This window comes from Babylonia areolata, chromosome 6 (assembly GCF_041734735.1).
Source record: "Babylonia areolata isolate BAREFJ2019XMU chromosome 6, ASM4173473v1, whole genome shotgun sequence".
NCBI classification, from domain to species: Eukaryota; Metazoa; Mollusca; class Gastropoda; order Neogastropoda; family Buccinidae; genus Babylonia; species Babylonia areolata.
The window spans coordinates 39,617,833-39,635,909 of NC_134881.1; the positions used below are offsets into that span (position 1 = coordinate 39,617,833).

The 18,077-nt window shown below is 43.3% G+C and overlaps 1 protein-coding gene across 1 annotated transcript in view; it reads left to right on the forward strand.

Moving 5' to 3' along the window:
* The first annotated feature begins 626 nt into the window (after positions 1 to 626).
* LOC143283518 (uncharacterized) overlaps positions 627 to 18,077 on the forward strand; it is a 31,840-nt gene continuing 14,389 nt past the window's right edge. Inside the window, exons 1-7 of the mRNA XM_076589763.1 lie at positions 627 to 745; positions 1,939 to 2,268; positions 3,773 to 4,093; positions 9,404 to 9,576; positions 11,911 to 12,097; positions 15,007 to 15,231; positions 16,022 to 16,297. Coding sequence (XP_076445878.1) covers positions 673 to 745; positions 1,939 to 2,268; positions 3,773 to 4,093; positions 9,404 to 9,576; positions 11,911 to 12,097; positions 15,007 to 15,231; positions 16,022 to 16,297 — 1,585 coding nt within the window. The 5' untranslated portion in view covers positions 627 to 672. The remainder of the gene's footprint in view (positions 746 to 1,938; positions 2,269 to 3,772; positions 4,094 to 9,403; positions 9,577 to 11,910; positions 12,098 to 15,006; positions 15,232 to 16,021; positions 16,298 to 18,077) is intronic.

The window sequence follows — 18,077 nt, forward strand, 5'->3', positions numbered from 1 at the left end:
TCTTGTCCAAATTTGTCATACGCTGTTTTAGTTTTGTAAGGAACAACTTTTCATTTCGGATTGAGAGAGAGAGAGAGAGAGAGAGAGAGAGAGAGAGAGAGAGAGAGAGAGAGAGAGAGAGAGAGAGAGAGAGAGAGAGAGAGAGAATAGTTAAAGCCAGTAAACTGAAGTTATTCATAGCACATGCCGTTAGAACAGTGTCATTTGATAGGCAGGGTGTGTGGTGTGTGGTGTGCCAGGGTGAGTGAGGGGTAGAGGTAGTGGGGTATGGGTGAAGGGGAAAGGGGTGACGGGGGTATGGGTGTAGGCAGAAGGGGTGTTGGAGGAAGGGGTGTAGGAAGGGGTGTTGGAGGTATGGGTGAAGGGGGAAGGGGTGTAGGGGTATGGGTGAAGGGGGAAGGGGTGTAGGGGAAAGGGGTGACGGGGGTATGGGTGTAGGCTGAAGGGGTGTTGGAGGAAGGGGTGTAGGTGGAAGGGTGTAGGTGGAAGGGGTGAGGTATGGTGAAGGGGGAAGGGGTGTAGGGGAAAGGGGTGACAGGGGTATGGGTGTAGGGGGAAAGGGTGTAGGGGAAAGGGGTGACAGGGGTATGGGTGTAGGGGGAAGGGGTCCGCCTTGTGGTGGGAGTTGCTCAACGCTCACAGCTGCAGTGTGCAGTGTGCAGGACAGGCAGCATGGCCTTCACACGTCTGATGTCCGTACTGTGCTGGATGGCTGCAGCCTCTGTCACTCTGCTGTCTGTGGAAGGTAGGCACCGCCATGGGCTGGGGAACTACGCCATACTTACATACTGAGAGAAACACACACACACGCGCGCGCGCGCGCACTCACGCCCGCACGCAGGCACACACCATAATTGTAAACCATCGTTGTTGCGGGTGATCTGTTTAATGCTATTATACAGAATACAAAATACAGAATACTTTATTATCTCAATAAGAGAAATTCGTGTGTGGTTTATTTTACGTAAACAATACACGGAAATCACAGTCACTCAATGTAAACACATAGAAGACACAAAATACTGAAAAAGATGCTGAGAAAATTGGTTTTCTTCATTTTTTCTACGGATCTGTTTTTCTCCCTTTTTCAAGGTCTATGTCCCTGTGTGTATTATGGTTATGGTTCTCATACGAAAAGAAGACAGTATTCAAATTGCAATGCTTTTCTCTTCATTCACTCGTAATGTTCTTTTTCTCTCTGTTCTGCACGGAATGGCTGTGGAGGAAGGAACGGGAAAGGGGATGACCGGGAAATAGGGAGGGTGGTTGCAGTGATACATGTGTATCGTTGTTTTGTGATGTTGTTTTAATATACAATTTGTATGTACTTTAGTCTTTCTTTAAGGCGAGGACTGAATGCGAAAAAATGAACAGCAGAAAACACACCTTGCTTATCAAATATTAAACTGCTATATTACTCTTATTATATTACTCTCTCTCTCTATTTATTTATCTTTTGTTCTTTCTTTCACTCTCTATATCTCACTAACATAAAAAAGAAGAAGAAGAAGAAGAAGAGAGAGAGAGAGAGAGAGAGAGAGAGAGAGAGAGAGAGAGAGAGAGCGATTTTGAATTTACGGTTATTATATAGTATGATGGTGTATATGTTTCATATACAACTAACAATGATTCTATCGATATAGATACAATGATAATGCACTCACAAAAATATGAACTGCTCCTGATACGGGAATCACTGTTTATAAAATAATACTTATCTATGTATCACACAGAGATTGGTCTGAGAGCGGCATGATGATGATGATGATGATGATGATGATTACTGACGTAGAAGCAGCAATCATTGTCATGACATCATGATGACCACTAACTTCAACGACGACAATATTTATCATGACATGATGATGTTTACTGACATTGACGACGACAATCGTTACCATCTCAATGACCACGACATGTTCACTATTTTTATTTCAGGCACTGTCGTGCTGACTGGTTGTGACGGTGGCAATATCAAGTCAACAAGCTACATTTATCGGAATCTGTATTGTTACAATGTGGATCATTGCGAGAGCTCATTTCACTGGACTCTGGAAAGTAATAACGGAACCACAGTATCATTGGCCACTTGCTACACACCGAACAACTGCAAGTCGTTCAGGAGTGAAATACGTATCAACTGGCAAAACCCCTGTGGCAGTGGACTATATCTCAGAATAGTCTTCAAAGACTATTCCGGAACCGTGACCTGTACCGTAATCACGAATTCAGCAGTGGACAGACAGAGTTGTGGACTGAACTTCGTTCGTAAGTATTTATTGTACAATAGAATATGTCGCAGCGTTAGTACATCAATGGAATTGACGGAGGTAAATTTTAACTGGTTTCCATGTTTTTCAATTACTACAAAAAATGTTCTTGCTTCATACCTGTGAAGCGAACTGTCATAACTCTTTTCCTTTGAATTAGATTTTGTTCAGACACTTTACTGTCAGGCACTGCATAATTAACAAACAAACAAACAAACAAAAAAAAAAAGCAAGATGTAATGTGTTTTATTGTACATTATGTGTTTTGTTATGGAGGAGGAGTTTTCTGGAGAGAGTCTTATATTTATTTATTATCATTATTATTATTATTATCATTAGTAGTAGTTGTTGTAGTGGTAGTGGTAGTTGGGCTAATTATTATTATTATTATTATTATTATTATTATTATTATTATTATTATTATTATTATCGTTGTTACTATCATCACGTGTAATTGACAAGCAAGAGTAGTTCTCGACACTGACACCTCCAGTGACAACAGTGACCGGTGAGTAAAGAAGAAATAAATAGAAAATTAGTCCACGCCAACCTGGAAGTAGATTTCTTCCTCTTCTTCTGCGTTCGTAGGCTGCAACTCCCACGTTCACTCATATGTATACGGATGGGCTTTTACGTGTATGACCGTTTTTACCCAGCCATGTAGGCAGCCATACTCCGTTTTCGGCGGGAATTAGATTTGATTCGTTTCATCATCAGGAGACTACTGATGGGAATGGCCTTCATTTGCCGACCTATCAGTAGTCAGAGGTCGAACATCTTACACCTCCAGGAAATGTCACACCCGATGTCCTAGTGAACATCATTCCCATTGGTAATATCCGAACCTGAACAGCCACTTTTAAAAAGCCTTTTTTCACACCAGCACAGAAGTTTCTTTTCTTCTCCAGGCCATTAAACTGAACAACATAACTGAATAATAAATGCATGTGCATAGTCAAGCTTGGATCGTATAAATTATTCGGAACATATTCATTATTATGATATTCACCACTGTCGCGAAATAACAGACCGCAACAGTGTAATTCGTCATCTCTGGACATTTAGAATACCATTAAGCACATGTCAGTTTCTTAATAAAATGTGTCGTATATTTCTTCAAAATCCTCATCCTGTCCATCCCTCCACTTTCTGCACTTCCTCCTCCATTGTGTCAAGCCTTTTTTTTTTTTTTTTTTTTTTTTAAGATGGTATATTGAATAAGCAGTAACTGCTTTTTTGTGTGTTTTCATTTTGTTTTGTTTTACATCAAATCATCTGAAAAAAATGAAAGAGTAAACAGAAGAAAATCAGTAAAGAAAAAAAAGAAATCCATATAATAATACCATTCATAATTGAAACAGTAGAATAACAGATATACGCTAGCATGTGTGTGTGTGTGTGTGTGTGTGTGTGTGTGTGTGTGTGTGTGTGTGTGTGACCACATCCATTTCATCAAAAACTGCTTCATTCGAATCGACCATGAGTTTCTCACTATGTTTCAGAGGTAAAGGCGGAAGCAGAAGTCTACAATGTGAGGGATGGATACCATGGTTCCACATCTTTGGGATGCTCCACTTCTTCTGCCCGACCCAGCACTGTGTCATGGACACGGACTCTGGACACCGGAGTCACAGTACCTGTGGGCACTTGTTATGACAACAACAAGTGCACATCTCTGGAACAACCATTTACTTTACATAGATACAGCTCCAGCAGCTACATCTCAGTGAGGAATGGAACGAGAGATCTTGCCGGCCGTTTCACATGTTCTTTTACGGACACAAACCAAACGGAAACAGCTGACATGATCCTGAACATATACAGTGAGTGGATAAACATACTTGTACATGCTAACCACCATCGCTTTCTGTCTGTCTGTCTGTCTGTCTGTTTGTATGTCTGTCTGTCGGTTAGTCTGTATGCCACCGCCCCCCCCCCCTCTCTCTCTCTCTCTCTGTCTCTATCTGTCTGCCACACACACACACACACACACACACACACACACACTTACATATATCGGGTGTCCCCCAAAAAATGAATCGCTTTTAGACAAGTATTTTCTCATGGGGTTGCATTTGGAATAAAATATCATCCCGTTTTAAAACTAGTACAACGAAAAATCATCCTGTTTTAAAATTAACATATTAAAAAATATCCCTTCATAAAGAAACACATCAAAATCACATGAAAATTAGGAATGTATGGTTATGCTGAATACCCATTTTTATCCACAAAATAAAATTGATTGATAATGATATGCCTTTGTCTCTATTTCTCCTCTCTCCTCTGTCAGTCATTATGTCTGTCTCCTCTGTCAGTCATTATGTCCTCTGTCAGTCATATGTCCTCTGTCAGTCATTCTGTCCTCTGTCAGTCATATGTCCTTTGTCAGTCATTTTGTCCTCTATCAGTCATGTCTGTCTCCTCTGTCAGTCAATATGTCTGTCTCCTCTGTCAGTCAATATGTCTGTCTCCTCTGTCAGTCATTATATCTGTCTCCTCTGTCAGTCATTATTTATTCTGTCAGTCTTTGCGTCTGTCTCCTCTGTCAGTCATTATGTCTGTCTCCTCTGTCAGTCATTATCTCCTCTGTCGGTCATTATATCTGTCTCCTCTGTCAGTCATTATTTATTCTGTCAGTCTTTGCGTCTGTCTCCTCTGTCAGTCATTATGTCTGTCTCCTCTGTCAGTCAATATGTCTGTCTCCTCTGTCAGTCAATATGTCTGTCTCCTCTGTCAGTCATTATTTATTCTATCAGTCTTTGCGTCTGTCTCCTCTGTCAGTCATTATGTCTGTCTCCTCTGTCAGTCAATATGTCTGTCTCCTCTGTCAGTCAATATGTCTGTCTCCTCTGTCAGTCATTATATCTGTCTCCTCTGTCAGTCATTATTTATTCTGTCAGTCTTTGCGTCTGTCTCCTGTGTCAGTCATTATGTCTGTCTCCTCTGTCAGTCTTTACGTCTGTCTCCTCTGTCAGTCTTTACGTCTGTCTCCTCTGTCAGTCTTTACGTCTGTCTCCTCTGTCAGTCTTTACGTCTGTCTCCTCTGTCAGTCTTTACGTCTGTCTCCTGTGTCAGTCATTACGTCTGTCTCCTGTGTCAGTCTTTACGTCTGTCTCCTGTGTCAGTCTTTACGTCTGTCTCCTGTGTCAGTCTTTACGTGTGTGTCCTCTGTCAGTCTTTACGTCTGTCTCCTGTGTCAGTCTTTACGTCTGTCTCCTGTGTCAGTCTTTACGTCTGTCTCCTGTGTCAGTCTTTACGTGTGTGTCCTCTGTCAGTCTTTACGTCTGTCTCCTCTGTCAGTCTTTCGTCTGTCTCCTCTGTCAGTCTTTACGTCTGTCTCCTGTGTCAGTCTTTACGTCTGTCTCCTCTGTCAGTCTTTACGTCTGTCTCCTGTGTCAGTCTTTACGTCTGTCTCCTCTGTCAGTCATTGCGTCCTCTGTCAGACATTGGGTCTGTCTCCTCTGTCAAATCATTATGTCTGTCTCCTCTGTCAGTCATTGTCTCCTCTGTCAATCGTTGTGTCTGTCTCGTCTGTCAGTCATTGTCTCCTCTGTCAGTCTTTACGTCTGTCTCCTCTGTCAGTCTTTACATTCTCTGTCAGTCATTACGCCTGTCTCCTGTGTCAGTCATTACGTCCGTCTCCTGTGTCAGTCTTTACGTGTGTGTCCTCTGTCAGTCATTATGTCTGTCTCCTCTGTCAGTCATTACGTCTGTCTCTTTTGTCAGTCTCTGTCTGTCTCCTCTGTCAGTCATTACGTCTGTCTCTTTTGTCAGTCTCTGTCTGTCTCCTCTGTCAGTCATTATATCTGTCTCCTCTGTCAGTCATTACGTCTGTCTCCTCTGTCAGTCTCTGTCTGTCTCCTCTGTCAGTCATTACGTCTGTCTCTTCTGTCAGTCTCTGTGTGTCTGTCTGTCAGTCATTATGTCTGTCTCTTTTGTAATTAAGAATGGCCAGAAATGACATCAGAAAGAGGAGCAGTGTACAGAACGAACAGAATGGGGCCCAGGACAGAGCCTTGTGGTACGCCATAGGAGATCATGGTTGGATCAGACAAAGTTATTAACAGAGACAATCTGGAAGCGGTTGGTATGTATGAAGAAAACCAACTCAGAACTGTCATGTGAATCCAAAAAAACAACAACAACAAAAAACAAAACATGTTCACATCTGGAAAGGAGTATACTGTGGTCCATTGTGTCAAACGCAGCCGACAGATCGAGCAAAGTTAACACAGACAGTAACAGGTCATTAACTACTTTCAACAAAGTAGTTTCAGTGCTAGTGGTATGGGCAGACGTATATGCTGACTGAAAAAAAAGAGAACAGGTTGTTTAATGCTAAATGGTCTGAAAGTTGGGAGAGAACAATTTTTTCAATAATTTTCGACACAAAAGCAAGGTTGGATACAGGGCGAAAACTGTTTAGGTCATTGTGATCCAGAGTGGCTTTCTTTAGCAGGGGTTTAACAAGTGCAGCTTTGTACATATCAGGGAAGACACCAGAAATTAAAGAATCATTTATAATGTTTGAAAGTGCAGGCAAAACAACATCCAAACACTCGTACAGTAGTGGTGTGGAAAGGGGGTCCAGGTCACATATTTTTGGAGCAGACGTTTTCAACACCCTAAGTACATCTGTCTCTGAAACAGGTGTGATTGCAACAAAAGGAACACCTTGAAATTCTTTCCCCAAGAGATATGACACAACTGAATGTGAATCCAGTTCTTTTCTTAGGTTAACAATTTTTCTAGCAGAAACAAATCTGAGAAGACACTGGGCAGTACCGAAAATGGATAGATAGAAGGAAGCAAAGAAGATTTGTTCTGCCACAAAGCTTATTTGTAATGCAATATAGTTCTTTGCTTGATTTAGCTTCGGAGATCTTGTCTTCGCTTTGTGCACAAGAAAGGTAACAAAGTTCTTGGCTTTCTGCTGGTAGATTTGATTGTAGACAGTTAAACCAGATACCTTCCATTGTGCTTCCGCGTGTCGCCTCTCTCCAAGAAGTCCAAACCATGGACATGACACCTTTCTGGACGATACCCTGCAACGAGATGCAGGGGCGTGCTTGTCCAGTGCTGCCTGAAGGGCAGTGTTGTACTGGTCAGCTGAACAGTCCAAAAAGCACTCAAGTCCTGATTTCAGGTCGTCGCGAAAAGCTGCTCTGTCTACAGCATGAATGTTGCGCACACTGCGATACACTGTCACAGAGGAGGGGACACCAACCACACACAAATGGTCAGACTCTAAGTCATGATTCACATCAGACGATGGATGAACTCCATCACTTGGCCTCTCAATCACCAAATCAAGAGTATGACCATGCTTGTGGGTAGGTCCGCGCACAGTCTGAGAAACGTTGTACATATTTAGAAGTTCCAAAACTTTTACAGCACTACGATCAGTGGAACTGTCATCATGAAAATTAAAATTCCCCCAAAGACAGATTTCCTTGAAGACAGTTACAGTAGTCCAAAAGATTAGGAAACTGTTCAGAGAACATGGTTTCCGTTAACTTATCAACAGAGGTGGGCCAGTGGCGATACACACACATGAAGTGCAGCACGCAATGCTGGGAAGCGAGGGACACTTGAAGCAATTCAAAGGATGAGTGGATGAAGGAAAATGTGGAGGTGAAGGTAAGGTGGGGAGTGAGAGCGTCTCTGTAAATGACTGCAATACCACCGCCACGACCAGAGGCACGAGGGAGTGACTTGATGGCATAACCACTGGGGGCAAGATCAACACACACTGCTTCGTCTCCACGGGGCTTGAGCCACGTCTCCACAATAAACAGTAGATCAATGTTGTTGTCAACAATAAAAGAAGTTCTTTTCTCTCTGCAGTTGGGACCAGCAGACTGTGCGTTGAAAGATGCAATTTTAAGACCAGAGAGCTTACAATTGTTGGACGAGTGGGGGTGGAGGGGAATGGAGATCAGGCTGTTGAAGCTTACAGATGGAAGAAGTTTGATCGGCGATCGGTCATCGACTGGACAGGGGGAGTGGAGGACTCGATGTGTTGTAGGCACAAGCACTGGGATGGGCCTACTGTGTTGAAATCTCCGGCGCCCACCTCGAAACGGCCGTCGCTTTCTCTTCTTCGATGAGCATGAAGCCCACTGATCTGACTGCAGATCTGAGCACGGAACCGGACTGTGAATACCAAGATGACAAAGTTTGTCACACACGGACAGAGTAAGGTTAGACTGCGTACACTGAAGCGATAGTAATTCAGTTCTACTGTAAAGACTGGAGTGGTCGGCAACGGCACTGGACAACTCTGCTCTGCAGTTTCTTCCGCACGTTCAGGTTGCTTGTTCAATGACAGACAGCCGAGCAGCTCGGCGTAATGGATGATGAAGAAAAAGAAAGTGAGGTTGACAAATCGAACCATAGTCCCTTGTCCGTAGTCGAAAAGCGACAGAAAATGCACCAAAATGACCAGCGTTCCATCAGTAAAAAGACTGTCACTCACAATCACGAAACCACTGTATCTCACACGCAGACATACATTCAACACCAGAGCTATGGCCTCAAGCACATAAGGCGACGGGATATAACTCTCATAATCTGTGCCCTCCCTGCATTCCTGTCTGTGTTAGCCTATAATATATTGTATATTCTGAGGATCTTAAACCCTCTGTGTTCACCCAGTCAAGTCTTCATGGACAGAAGAACTGGTGTCCTGCTCCTGTCTTCTTCTTCTGACCTGGTCCACAGTGGAGGATGGCATCTGTTTGGCTCATCCAAATGTGTGACTAGTATCAGTTCTTTGTCAAACATAATTGCGCTGGAACCCCAGTGACACTGACCATGTCATTAATTGAGACACTAGAGCCAGCTGAGGTTGACCACCCACCCCTTGTCTTTTTGTTCTGCTTGCCGGTGGTGGTTGTTGCTGCTGCTGTTTGTTTGTTTGTTTGTTTGTTTTCCCTTCTTTCTTCTTTTTTAATCTGTAAGTGGGCAAAATTCGTCGTTTTTTTCTTCTACCGTGTGCGTGCGTGTGTGTGTGCGTGCGTGCGTCCGTGCGTGCGTGCGTGTGTGTGTGTGTGTGTGTGTGTGTGTGTGTGTGTGTGTGTGTGTGTGTGTGTGTGTGTGTGTGTGTGTGTCTGTGTAATATTTTGCAGGTGCACCAACAGTGTCAAACTGCAGAATTGATACAATCCACTTCAACTGGTCTGCTGTGTTGTCCTGTGACGTGACTCGCGCATTTTCTAGTGCTGGTATCTACATCTACAGAGTGCAGGAAGTGAAAATGTCAACTGCCTATCCCGTTTCTAGGGCATGTTCGTATTTTGTGGTAAGCATAAGCACTTTCGCACTGTCTCTTTCTCTACCATTCTGACCTTCATAGGTTTTGATGCCCCCCATACAACATAAGCCATCAACTCTATTCTTGGACATTTCTGTTTACTGAAAATTATATTGGAATCAATATTAAGACTATTCACCAACAAAACCACGAAAAACGGTTAACTTTCTTGAAGATATGAGTAAACAAGCTTGGGAACAAGATCCATCTGCACTTATTTCTCTCTGTAACAGCCCCCCCCCCCCCCCACCCCCATCCCCCTTGTTCGCCCCCACCCCCACCCCCAACCCCCAAGTACAGTAAAAATTCAGTTCAACACGTGAAGAGCAACACCGACTAGCAATACGGGTACGTGTATTTTCGGACGGTTGTACAAAAGAAATACTACAAATTGCAAGATAATTTTATCAATGCAACGACTCTAAAATAAATGAATAAATAGCTCAACGGTTTATGAACTCCGGCCACAATACCGGCTGAGCGTCACAGTTCCTTGCGACAACCCGTGTCGCCAAAAATAAGTCTGGTCTGAGCGTCCCCTCTCTATAGGACCCCACACTGACCGTCGTAGACCTGGCCAAGTCTCATGCCCCACTGTCAAACGGTGCCGGTTTTCCAAACGAAAAAAACTCCCATAGCTCACAAAAATCAGAAATCTGCCACGCCATACTTTCCAGTGCAACACGTGCATTCCATAGACTTCATAAGCGACCAGGAGCACGCGATGTATGCGTGCCAGAGTGGGTCTACCATAACTGGCAGCGTTCACACACACACGCAACCCTCCTTGTCCGTGACAGAGACCGTGTCGCTACGGTGCAACACCATCCGTACGTACATTTTGTTTCTGTCTGCAAATGTTTTACTATCCAAGTGGATTCAATAGAGATAATAAAGCGTGACTAACCGGGTAAGGTTAAGCTTTCTCACCCCCCCCTCCACCAGCATCACACACACACACACACACACACACACACACACACACACACACACACACACACACACAGCATTCTTAAATACCTTACAGATGAAAGTACTACAAAACACACGGGCAAGATTAGGAAGACTACCGCTGAGTTGGTGCACTCATCCATGTTTATCTAATACTCACAGAAAACGAAAGACAGTCATAAAACATCATTGATAAGAATAACAATATAAAAACCATACAACATCCTAACACAAATCACAACAAAATCATCATATTTTAGTAAAATAGATAAACAGATGTCAGGAAACAACTATGAAGCTCTCTTAAATGATTTCACATTATCCATAAACTGTTCAGGTTTTACATAATCATAAAAAAAAACCTATACCATCCATGACATGAATCTTCAGCAGTCAGCATTGGTTAGCGGTGGACAGTAGTCAGTAGTCATCAGTATTGGTCAGCAGTGGACAGTGGTCAGTTGTCATCAGTACTGGTCAGCAGTGGACAGTGGTCAGTAGTCATCAGTATTGGACAGTGGTGGACAGTGGTCAATAGTCATCAGTATTGGTCAGTGGTGGACAGTGGTCAGTAGTCATCAGTATTGGACAGTGGTGGACAGTGGTCAGTAGTCATCAGTATTGGTCAGCAGTGGACAGTGGTCAGTAGTCATCAGTATTGGACAGTGGTGGACAGTGGTCAATAGTCATCAGTATTGGTCAGCGGTGGACAGTGGTCAGTAGTCATCAGTATTGGTCAGCGGTGGACAGTGGTCAGTAGTCATCAGTATTGGTCAGCGGTGGACAGTGGTCTGTAGTCATCAGTAGTTGTTAGCAGTGGTCAGTAGTCATCAGTAGTTGTCAGCAGTGGACAGTGGTCAGTAGTCATCAGTAGTGGTCAGCAGTGGACAGTGATCAGTAGTCATAAGCAGTTGTTAGCAAAGGACAGTGGTCAGTAGTCATCAGTAGTGGTCAGCAGTGGACAGTGATCAGTAGTCATAAGCAGTTGTTAGCAGTGGACAGTGGTCAGTAGTCATCAGTAGTTGTAAGCAGTGGACAGTGGTCAGTAGAATTAGTAGTTGTTAGCAGTGGACAGTGGTCAATAGTCATCAGTAGTGGTTAGCAGTGGACAGTGGTCAACATTCATCAGTAGTGGTTAGCAGTGGACAGTGGTCAGTAGTCATCAGTAATTGTTAGCAGTGGACAGTGGTCAATAGTCATCAGTAGTGGTTAGCAGTGGACAGTGGTCGGGAGTAATCAGTATTGTTCAGCGGTGGACAGTGGTCGGGATTAATCTGTATTGTTCAGCGATGGACAGTGGTCAGTAGTCATCAGTATTGATCAGCGGTGGACAGTGGTCAGTAGTCATCAGTATTGATCAGCGGTGGACAGTGGTCAGTAGTCATCAGCAGTGGTCAGCGGTGGACAGTGGTCAGGAGTCATCAGTATTGGTCAGCGGTGGACAGTGGTCAGGAGTCATCAGTATTGGTCAGCGGTGGACAGTGGTCAGGAGTCATCAGTATTGGTCAGCGGTGGACAGTGGTTAGGAGTCATCAGTATTGGTCAGCGGTGGACAGTGGTCAGTAGTCATCAGTAGTTGTTAGCAGTAGACAGTGGTCAGTAGTCATCAGTACTTGTCAGCAGTGGACAGTGGTCAGTAGTCATCAGTACTTGTCAGCAGTGGACAGTGGTCAGTAGTCATCAATATTGTTCAGCGGTGGACAGTGGTCAGTAGTCATCAGTATTGGTCAGCGGTGGACAGTGGTCAGTAGTCATCAGTAGTTGTAAGCAGTGGACAGTGGTCAGTAGCCATCAGTAGTTGTTAGCAGTGGACAGTTGTCAGTAGCCATCAGTAGTTGTTAGCAGTGGACAGTGGTCAGTAGTCATCAGTATTGTTCAGCGGTGGACAGTGGTCAGGAGTCATCAGTATTGGTCAGCGGTAGTCAGTGGTCAGTAGTCATCAGTAGTGGTCAGCGGTGGTCAGTAGTCATCAGTAGTGGTCAGCGGTAGTCAGTGGTCAGTAGTCATCAGTAGTGGTCAGCGGTGGACAGTGGTCAGTAGTCATCAGTATTGGTCAGCGGTGGACAGTGGTCAGTAGTCATCAGTATTGGTCAGTGGTGGACAGTAGTCAGTAGTCATCAGTATTGGTCAGCGGTGGACAGTGGTCAGTAGTCATCAGTATTGGTGAGCAGTGGACAGTGGTCAGTAGTCATCAGTATCGGTGAGCAGTGGACAGTGGTCAGTAGTCATCAGTATTGGTCAGCGGTGGACAGTGGTCAGTAGTCATCAGTATTGGTCAGCGGTGGACAGTGGTCAGTAGTCATCAGTAGCGGTTAGCACCTCTTGGGGTCCCCATTGGGCGCCACTAGGAAATCATGTCACTGTGAGCGGTGTGTGGTATTATTACGAGTTCTCCACAATCAAGCATGTCTGCGTCCTCCACTCTCTCTCTCTCTCTCCCCCACCACCCCCCTCTCTCTCTTCCCTCCCGTCTCCCTTTTGCTAGTTTTTTTTCTTTTTCTTTTTCTTTTTTTTTTCTTTTTTCAGAATCGTTTAGCTTCAGATGAAAGCGTTTTGGAATACAAGACCCACGGTATGCTGTCATTCCGTCAGTCCTTGAGATCCTACGTGAACTCCACAGACGGGAAAACGTACTTCAAAGGACGGGTGGTGGATTCCTGGAGACTGTCTTCCCGAGAACAATTCACACTTGTGGAAGTTCGTTTCTACGTTACGTCGCCAAACTATGTACAGTACAGGACGTACATTTACATGCCTATCATTTGTAAGTATCTCCCATTATGTGTAGCTTGTACAAACGTGACTGTAAATAGTGATTCTTATTTAATATGATATATTTTAAAGATACTTATAATGTAACTACCGAGTAGGTATATGATCGGAATGAAAGCAGGTGTACTGTGACACAAGGAGAGAATACAGTCCTATTTGGGGAGACTGTTTGTCTGTGGTGGTCATTCAGTGCCCAGCGTTTGGTCTGCGTTTCGCTTGCAGCACAGGGTTGGAGTGGATGATATCTGTGTTTGTGGGTACAGTTCATTGGAGGATATCTGTGTTTGTGAGGACAGTTTAGTGTGGAGGATATCTGTTTTTGTGAGGACAGTTCAGTGGATGACATATGTGTTTATGGGTACAGTTCATTGGAGGATAACTGCATGACGGACAGTTCAGTGTGGAGGATATCTGTGTTTGTGATGACAGTTCACAATGTGGAGGATATGTTTGTGTGTGAGGACAGTTCACAGTGTGAAGGATATCTGTCTTTGTGAGGACAGTTCACAGTGTGAAGGATATCTGTCTTTGTGAGGACAGTTCAGTGTGTAGAGAATATCTGTTTTTGTGAGGACAGTTCACGGTGTGAAGGATATCTGTCTTTGTGAGGACAGTTCAGTGTGTAGAGAATATCTGTTTTTGTGAGGACAGTTCACAGTGTGAAGGATATCTGTCTTTGTGAGGACAGTTCACAGTATGAAGGAGATCTGTCTTTGTAAGGACAGTTCAGTGGAGGATGACTGTGTGTGTGAGGACAGTACAGTGTGTAGAGGATATATGTCTTGGTGAGCACAGTTCATTGTGTAAAGGACATTTGTCTTTGTGAGGACAGTTCACACTATGGAGGATATTTGTGTGAAGACAGTTAAGTGGAGGATATGTGTGTTTGTGAGGACAGTTCACAGTGTGGAGGATATGTGTGTTTGTGAGGACAGTTCACAGTGTGCGGGCTATGTGTGTTTGTGAGGACAGTTCAGTGTGGAGGCTATGTGTGTTTGTGAGGACAGTTCAGTGGAAGAGATGTGTGTTTGTGAGGACAGTTCACAGAGTGGAGGATATGTGTGTGAGGACAGTTCAGTGTGGAGGATATGTTTGTGATGACAGTTCAGTGTGGAGGATATGTGTGTTTGTGATGACAGTTCAGTGTGGAGGATATGTGTGTTTGTGAGGACAGTTCAGTATGGAGGATATGTGTGTTTGTGAGGACAGTTCAGTATGGAGGATATGTGTGTTTGTGAGGACAGTTCAGTATGGAGGATATGTGTGTTTGTGAGGACAGTTCAGTATGGAGGATATGTGTGTTTGTGAGGACAGTTCAGTATGGAGGATATGTGTGTTTGTGAGGACAGTTCAGTATGGAGGATATGTGTGTTTGTGAGGACAGTTCAGTATGGAGGATATGTGTGTTTGTGATGACAGTTCAGTATGGAGGCTGTGTGTGTTTGTGAGGACAGTTCAGTGGAAGAGATGTGTGTTTGTGAGGACAGTTCACAGTGTGGAGGATATGTGTGAGGACAGTTAATAGTGTGGATGCTATGTGTGTTTATGAGGACAGTTAATAGTGTGGAGGATATCAGTGTTTGTGAGGACAGTTCAGTGGAAGAGATGTGTGTTTGTGAGGACAGTTCACAGTGTGGATGATATGTGTGTTTGTGAGGACAGTTCAGTGGAAGAGATGTGTGTTTGTGTGGACAGTTCAGTGTGGAGGATATGTGTTTGTGAGGACAGTTCAGTGGAAGAGATGTGTGTTTGTGAGGACAGTTCACAGTGTGGAGGATATCTGTGTTTGTGAGGACAGTTCAGTGGAAGAGATCTGTGTTTGTGTGGACAGTTCAGTGGAAGAGATCTGTGTTTGTGTGGACAGTTCAGTGGAAGAGATCTGTGTTTGTGTGGACAGTTCAGTGTGGAGGATATGTGTTTGTGAGGACAGTTCAGTGGAGGATATGTGTGTTTGTGAGACAGTTCAGTGTGGAGGACAAGAGTTGACGCCTGACCAACTCAATCTCAGATCAGAGCTGAAGGGCAAAGAGTGACTGTTTTAAACAAACTCTTCTCAGTGCTGAGTTTTCATTGAAGTAATATTTTCCTGTGCAGCTTCGTTTGATTATTTCAGGTCATCTTGAGAAAAGTACATATCCTTTGAATGGTTTCCGGTTCTAGTTGGTTTACTACCTGGTGATTAGGATAGGTACCCATTCACATATTTCAACACAAAAGGAGATTCCTCCGCAAATGAATTTAAAACAATTCTCGAAAGTCGACGGCTACATTAAGCTACCGTTTAACGATTGTTTCTTGATGAAAATTGTCAGTTGAATTTTGAAAGATGACGCTGTTTTGTTACAAGAAGACATTCACCTCCATCTGGATTTTATGTGGTTTTGTCCCTGTTGCTGTGTCTGTCTGTCTGTCCTTTACTCTCTATGTGTCTGTGTGTCTTTGTTTCCACTCTCCTCTGTCTCTCTGTGTCTCTCTGGCCATGCCTCTGCTCCACCCTCTCTCTCTCTCTCGTTTTCTTTCTTTCTTCCTCTCTGAATGAGTTCATTCATGCACTTATCCTGAATAATTTGAAGCCACATAATTGATCGTCGATTTCAGCTAGTCATGAACAGCAGACACAAATATTTGGAAAAAAATCTGCAGCACAACTGTTGCAAAGGGATGCAGTTATTGATGCAGCAGGTTGTGCTTGTGATTTGTATCATTTCAGCCATTCCCAGCAGACCGTATGTCAGCTGTACAGACGTGTCCAACATCCCTGAGACAGGCGGAATCACGTGCACGTGTACGGCTGACAACTTGGGCGTTCCTGAGGGCAGACTGATCTGGTCTGTAGGGAATGTTACAGTGGCCACAGGAGGGTATGGTGTCCAACAACTCTTGCTGCCACCTGATTCTATGACGAGAGACAAGGGCTTCATGCAAGCAGTTTGTCAGTTGGACTGGATCGAACCTCAGTATGTCATGCTGCCCTGGAACACAACATGTAAGTTACCCCACTTGTCTGTGTAATGTTGATAAAACCTGATGGTCTTGTGGAGTAACGCGGTCATTCTCATACACACCATGAGCATTCATTATCCTTGATATGCTGGAATCACTTATGAACTTCGCACATTACTATTAGCTGCTGTGTCGAAGTGGTGAGTGACGCGGTTTGAACCCCATCAGAGCAAATATACTTGGTGGTTTTCGGCCAGTGGCCCGCTCCTACCCAGAGTGAGTATGCTATGCAATGGTTTTGAATGAGAAGAATGGGACCGTACGTTTACGTCTTTTGGGGTGTTGGTAAAACACTCTGACCAACTCTGCACGTGTAAGCATTTCCCATGTCCAGCTCTCGCCAGGATATATCATGAAAGGGAGCATAAACTACAGTATTGTCTTCGTAGTCTTAAACCTAAATGAGTTCCTTTGATAATATTGTCACCATCCTCATATCGATTAATTTAGAAGACAAAAAATGTTCTGGATAATTCTTCCGGGTCGGGTTTTTCGGGTTTTGTTTTCTTTTGTTTTGTTTTTTTATATGATAATACAGCCTGCCTCCCAGTGTGAAACCAGCCTTGTCACCCTACCACACAAGCACTCAGCAAGCGTGCATAATCTTCTCAGCAGTTTTCTCCATTCCTTCAGTCAGTTTGTTTCCACTATAAGCTATGACCAATAAAACAATTGGATGGAATAATCATGGCATATCCCGTGAGACTTGTGGGCGGTGGTACCCGACATCTTGTCAAAATATGGCAGCTATTCCAAGAGGGTTATTCCAGCATAATTATGTATATAAATGCACTTACACAAACACACAAGCAGATCTAAACAAACATTGGGGTGAGAAAGGTGACAGATTATGACACGTTCTTCATATGGATATCAACATGAATGTCACACAGATAAGATAATATACTACAATACACTACAATACAAGGCAAGACGACACAACATGACATTGTACAGTACAATACAGTACTGAACAGTACAACACAGTAGAATACAGAACAATACGACACTACGCAACACCACACGTCTGCCAAATTCTGCTCTGTCTTCTGATAAAATCAACCCCGTTTTATTGGATTTTGAAGGACATGGTGTGAGCTGATTGTTTACGAATTTTTATCCAAATCCACTCAAGCCAGGCAAGTGAGCAACCACAAAATGCAGCTTTGACGTTTTAGCCACTTCCCGTGCGTGCGTCACGTGCAGAGCGAAACCTTCTGCGTTGATGTAAGGTCAATGACCAAGCGAACATATAGATAATAACCATTAAAAAACCAACATAACGTGATAAATGTTTGGATTAAAAGTCAACCCGCTAAAAGAATAGATTATGGCCAAATAGAGAAATATTGGTGAGCATTAGCACGCAACTATTCAGAATGTATTCCAACTGAATTTTGAAGTTGCTTTTCTCGTCTCAGTGCGTAAGATTATGATGAACTTGTTAGTGCCTCAGAAAAATGTAATGACTGAATACATAGATGATAACAACAACAATAACAACAACAATGATAATAATAATAATAATAATAATAATAATAATAATAATAATAACAACAACAACAACAACAACATTTTTATTATTATTATTATTATTATTATTATTATTATTATTTAATTAATTAATTTAAAAACAACAACAACAACGACGGCGACAACGACGACGAGAATAATAATAATAATAATAATAATAATAATAATAATAATAATGAAGTACACTTATGTAGCGCCATTTCTCTGAAAGAGCTCAGGGTGCTCTACAT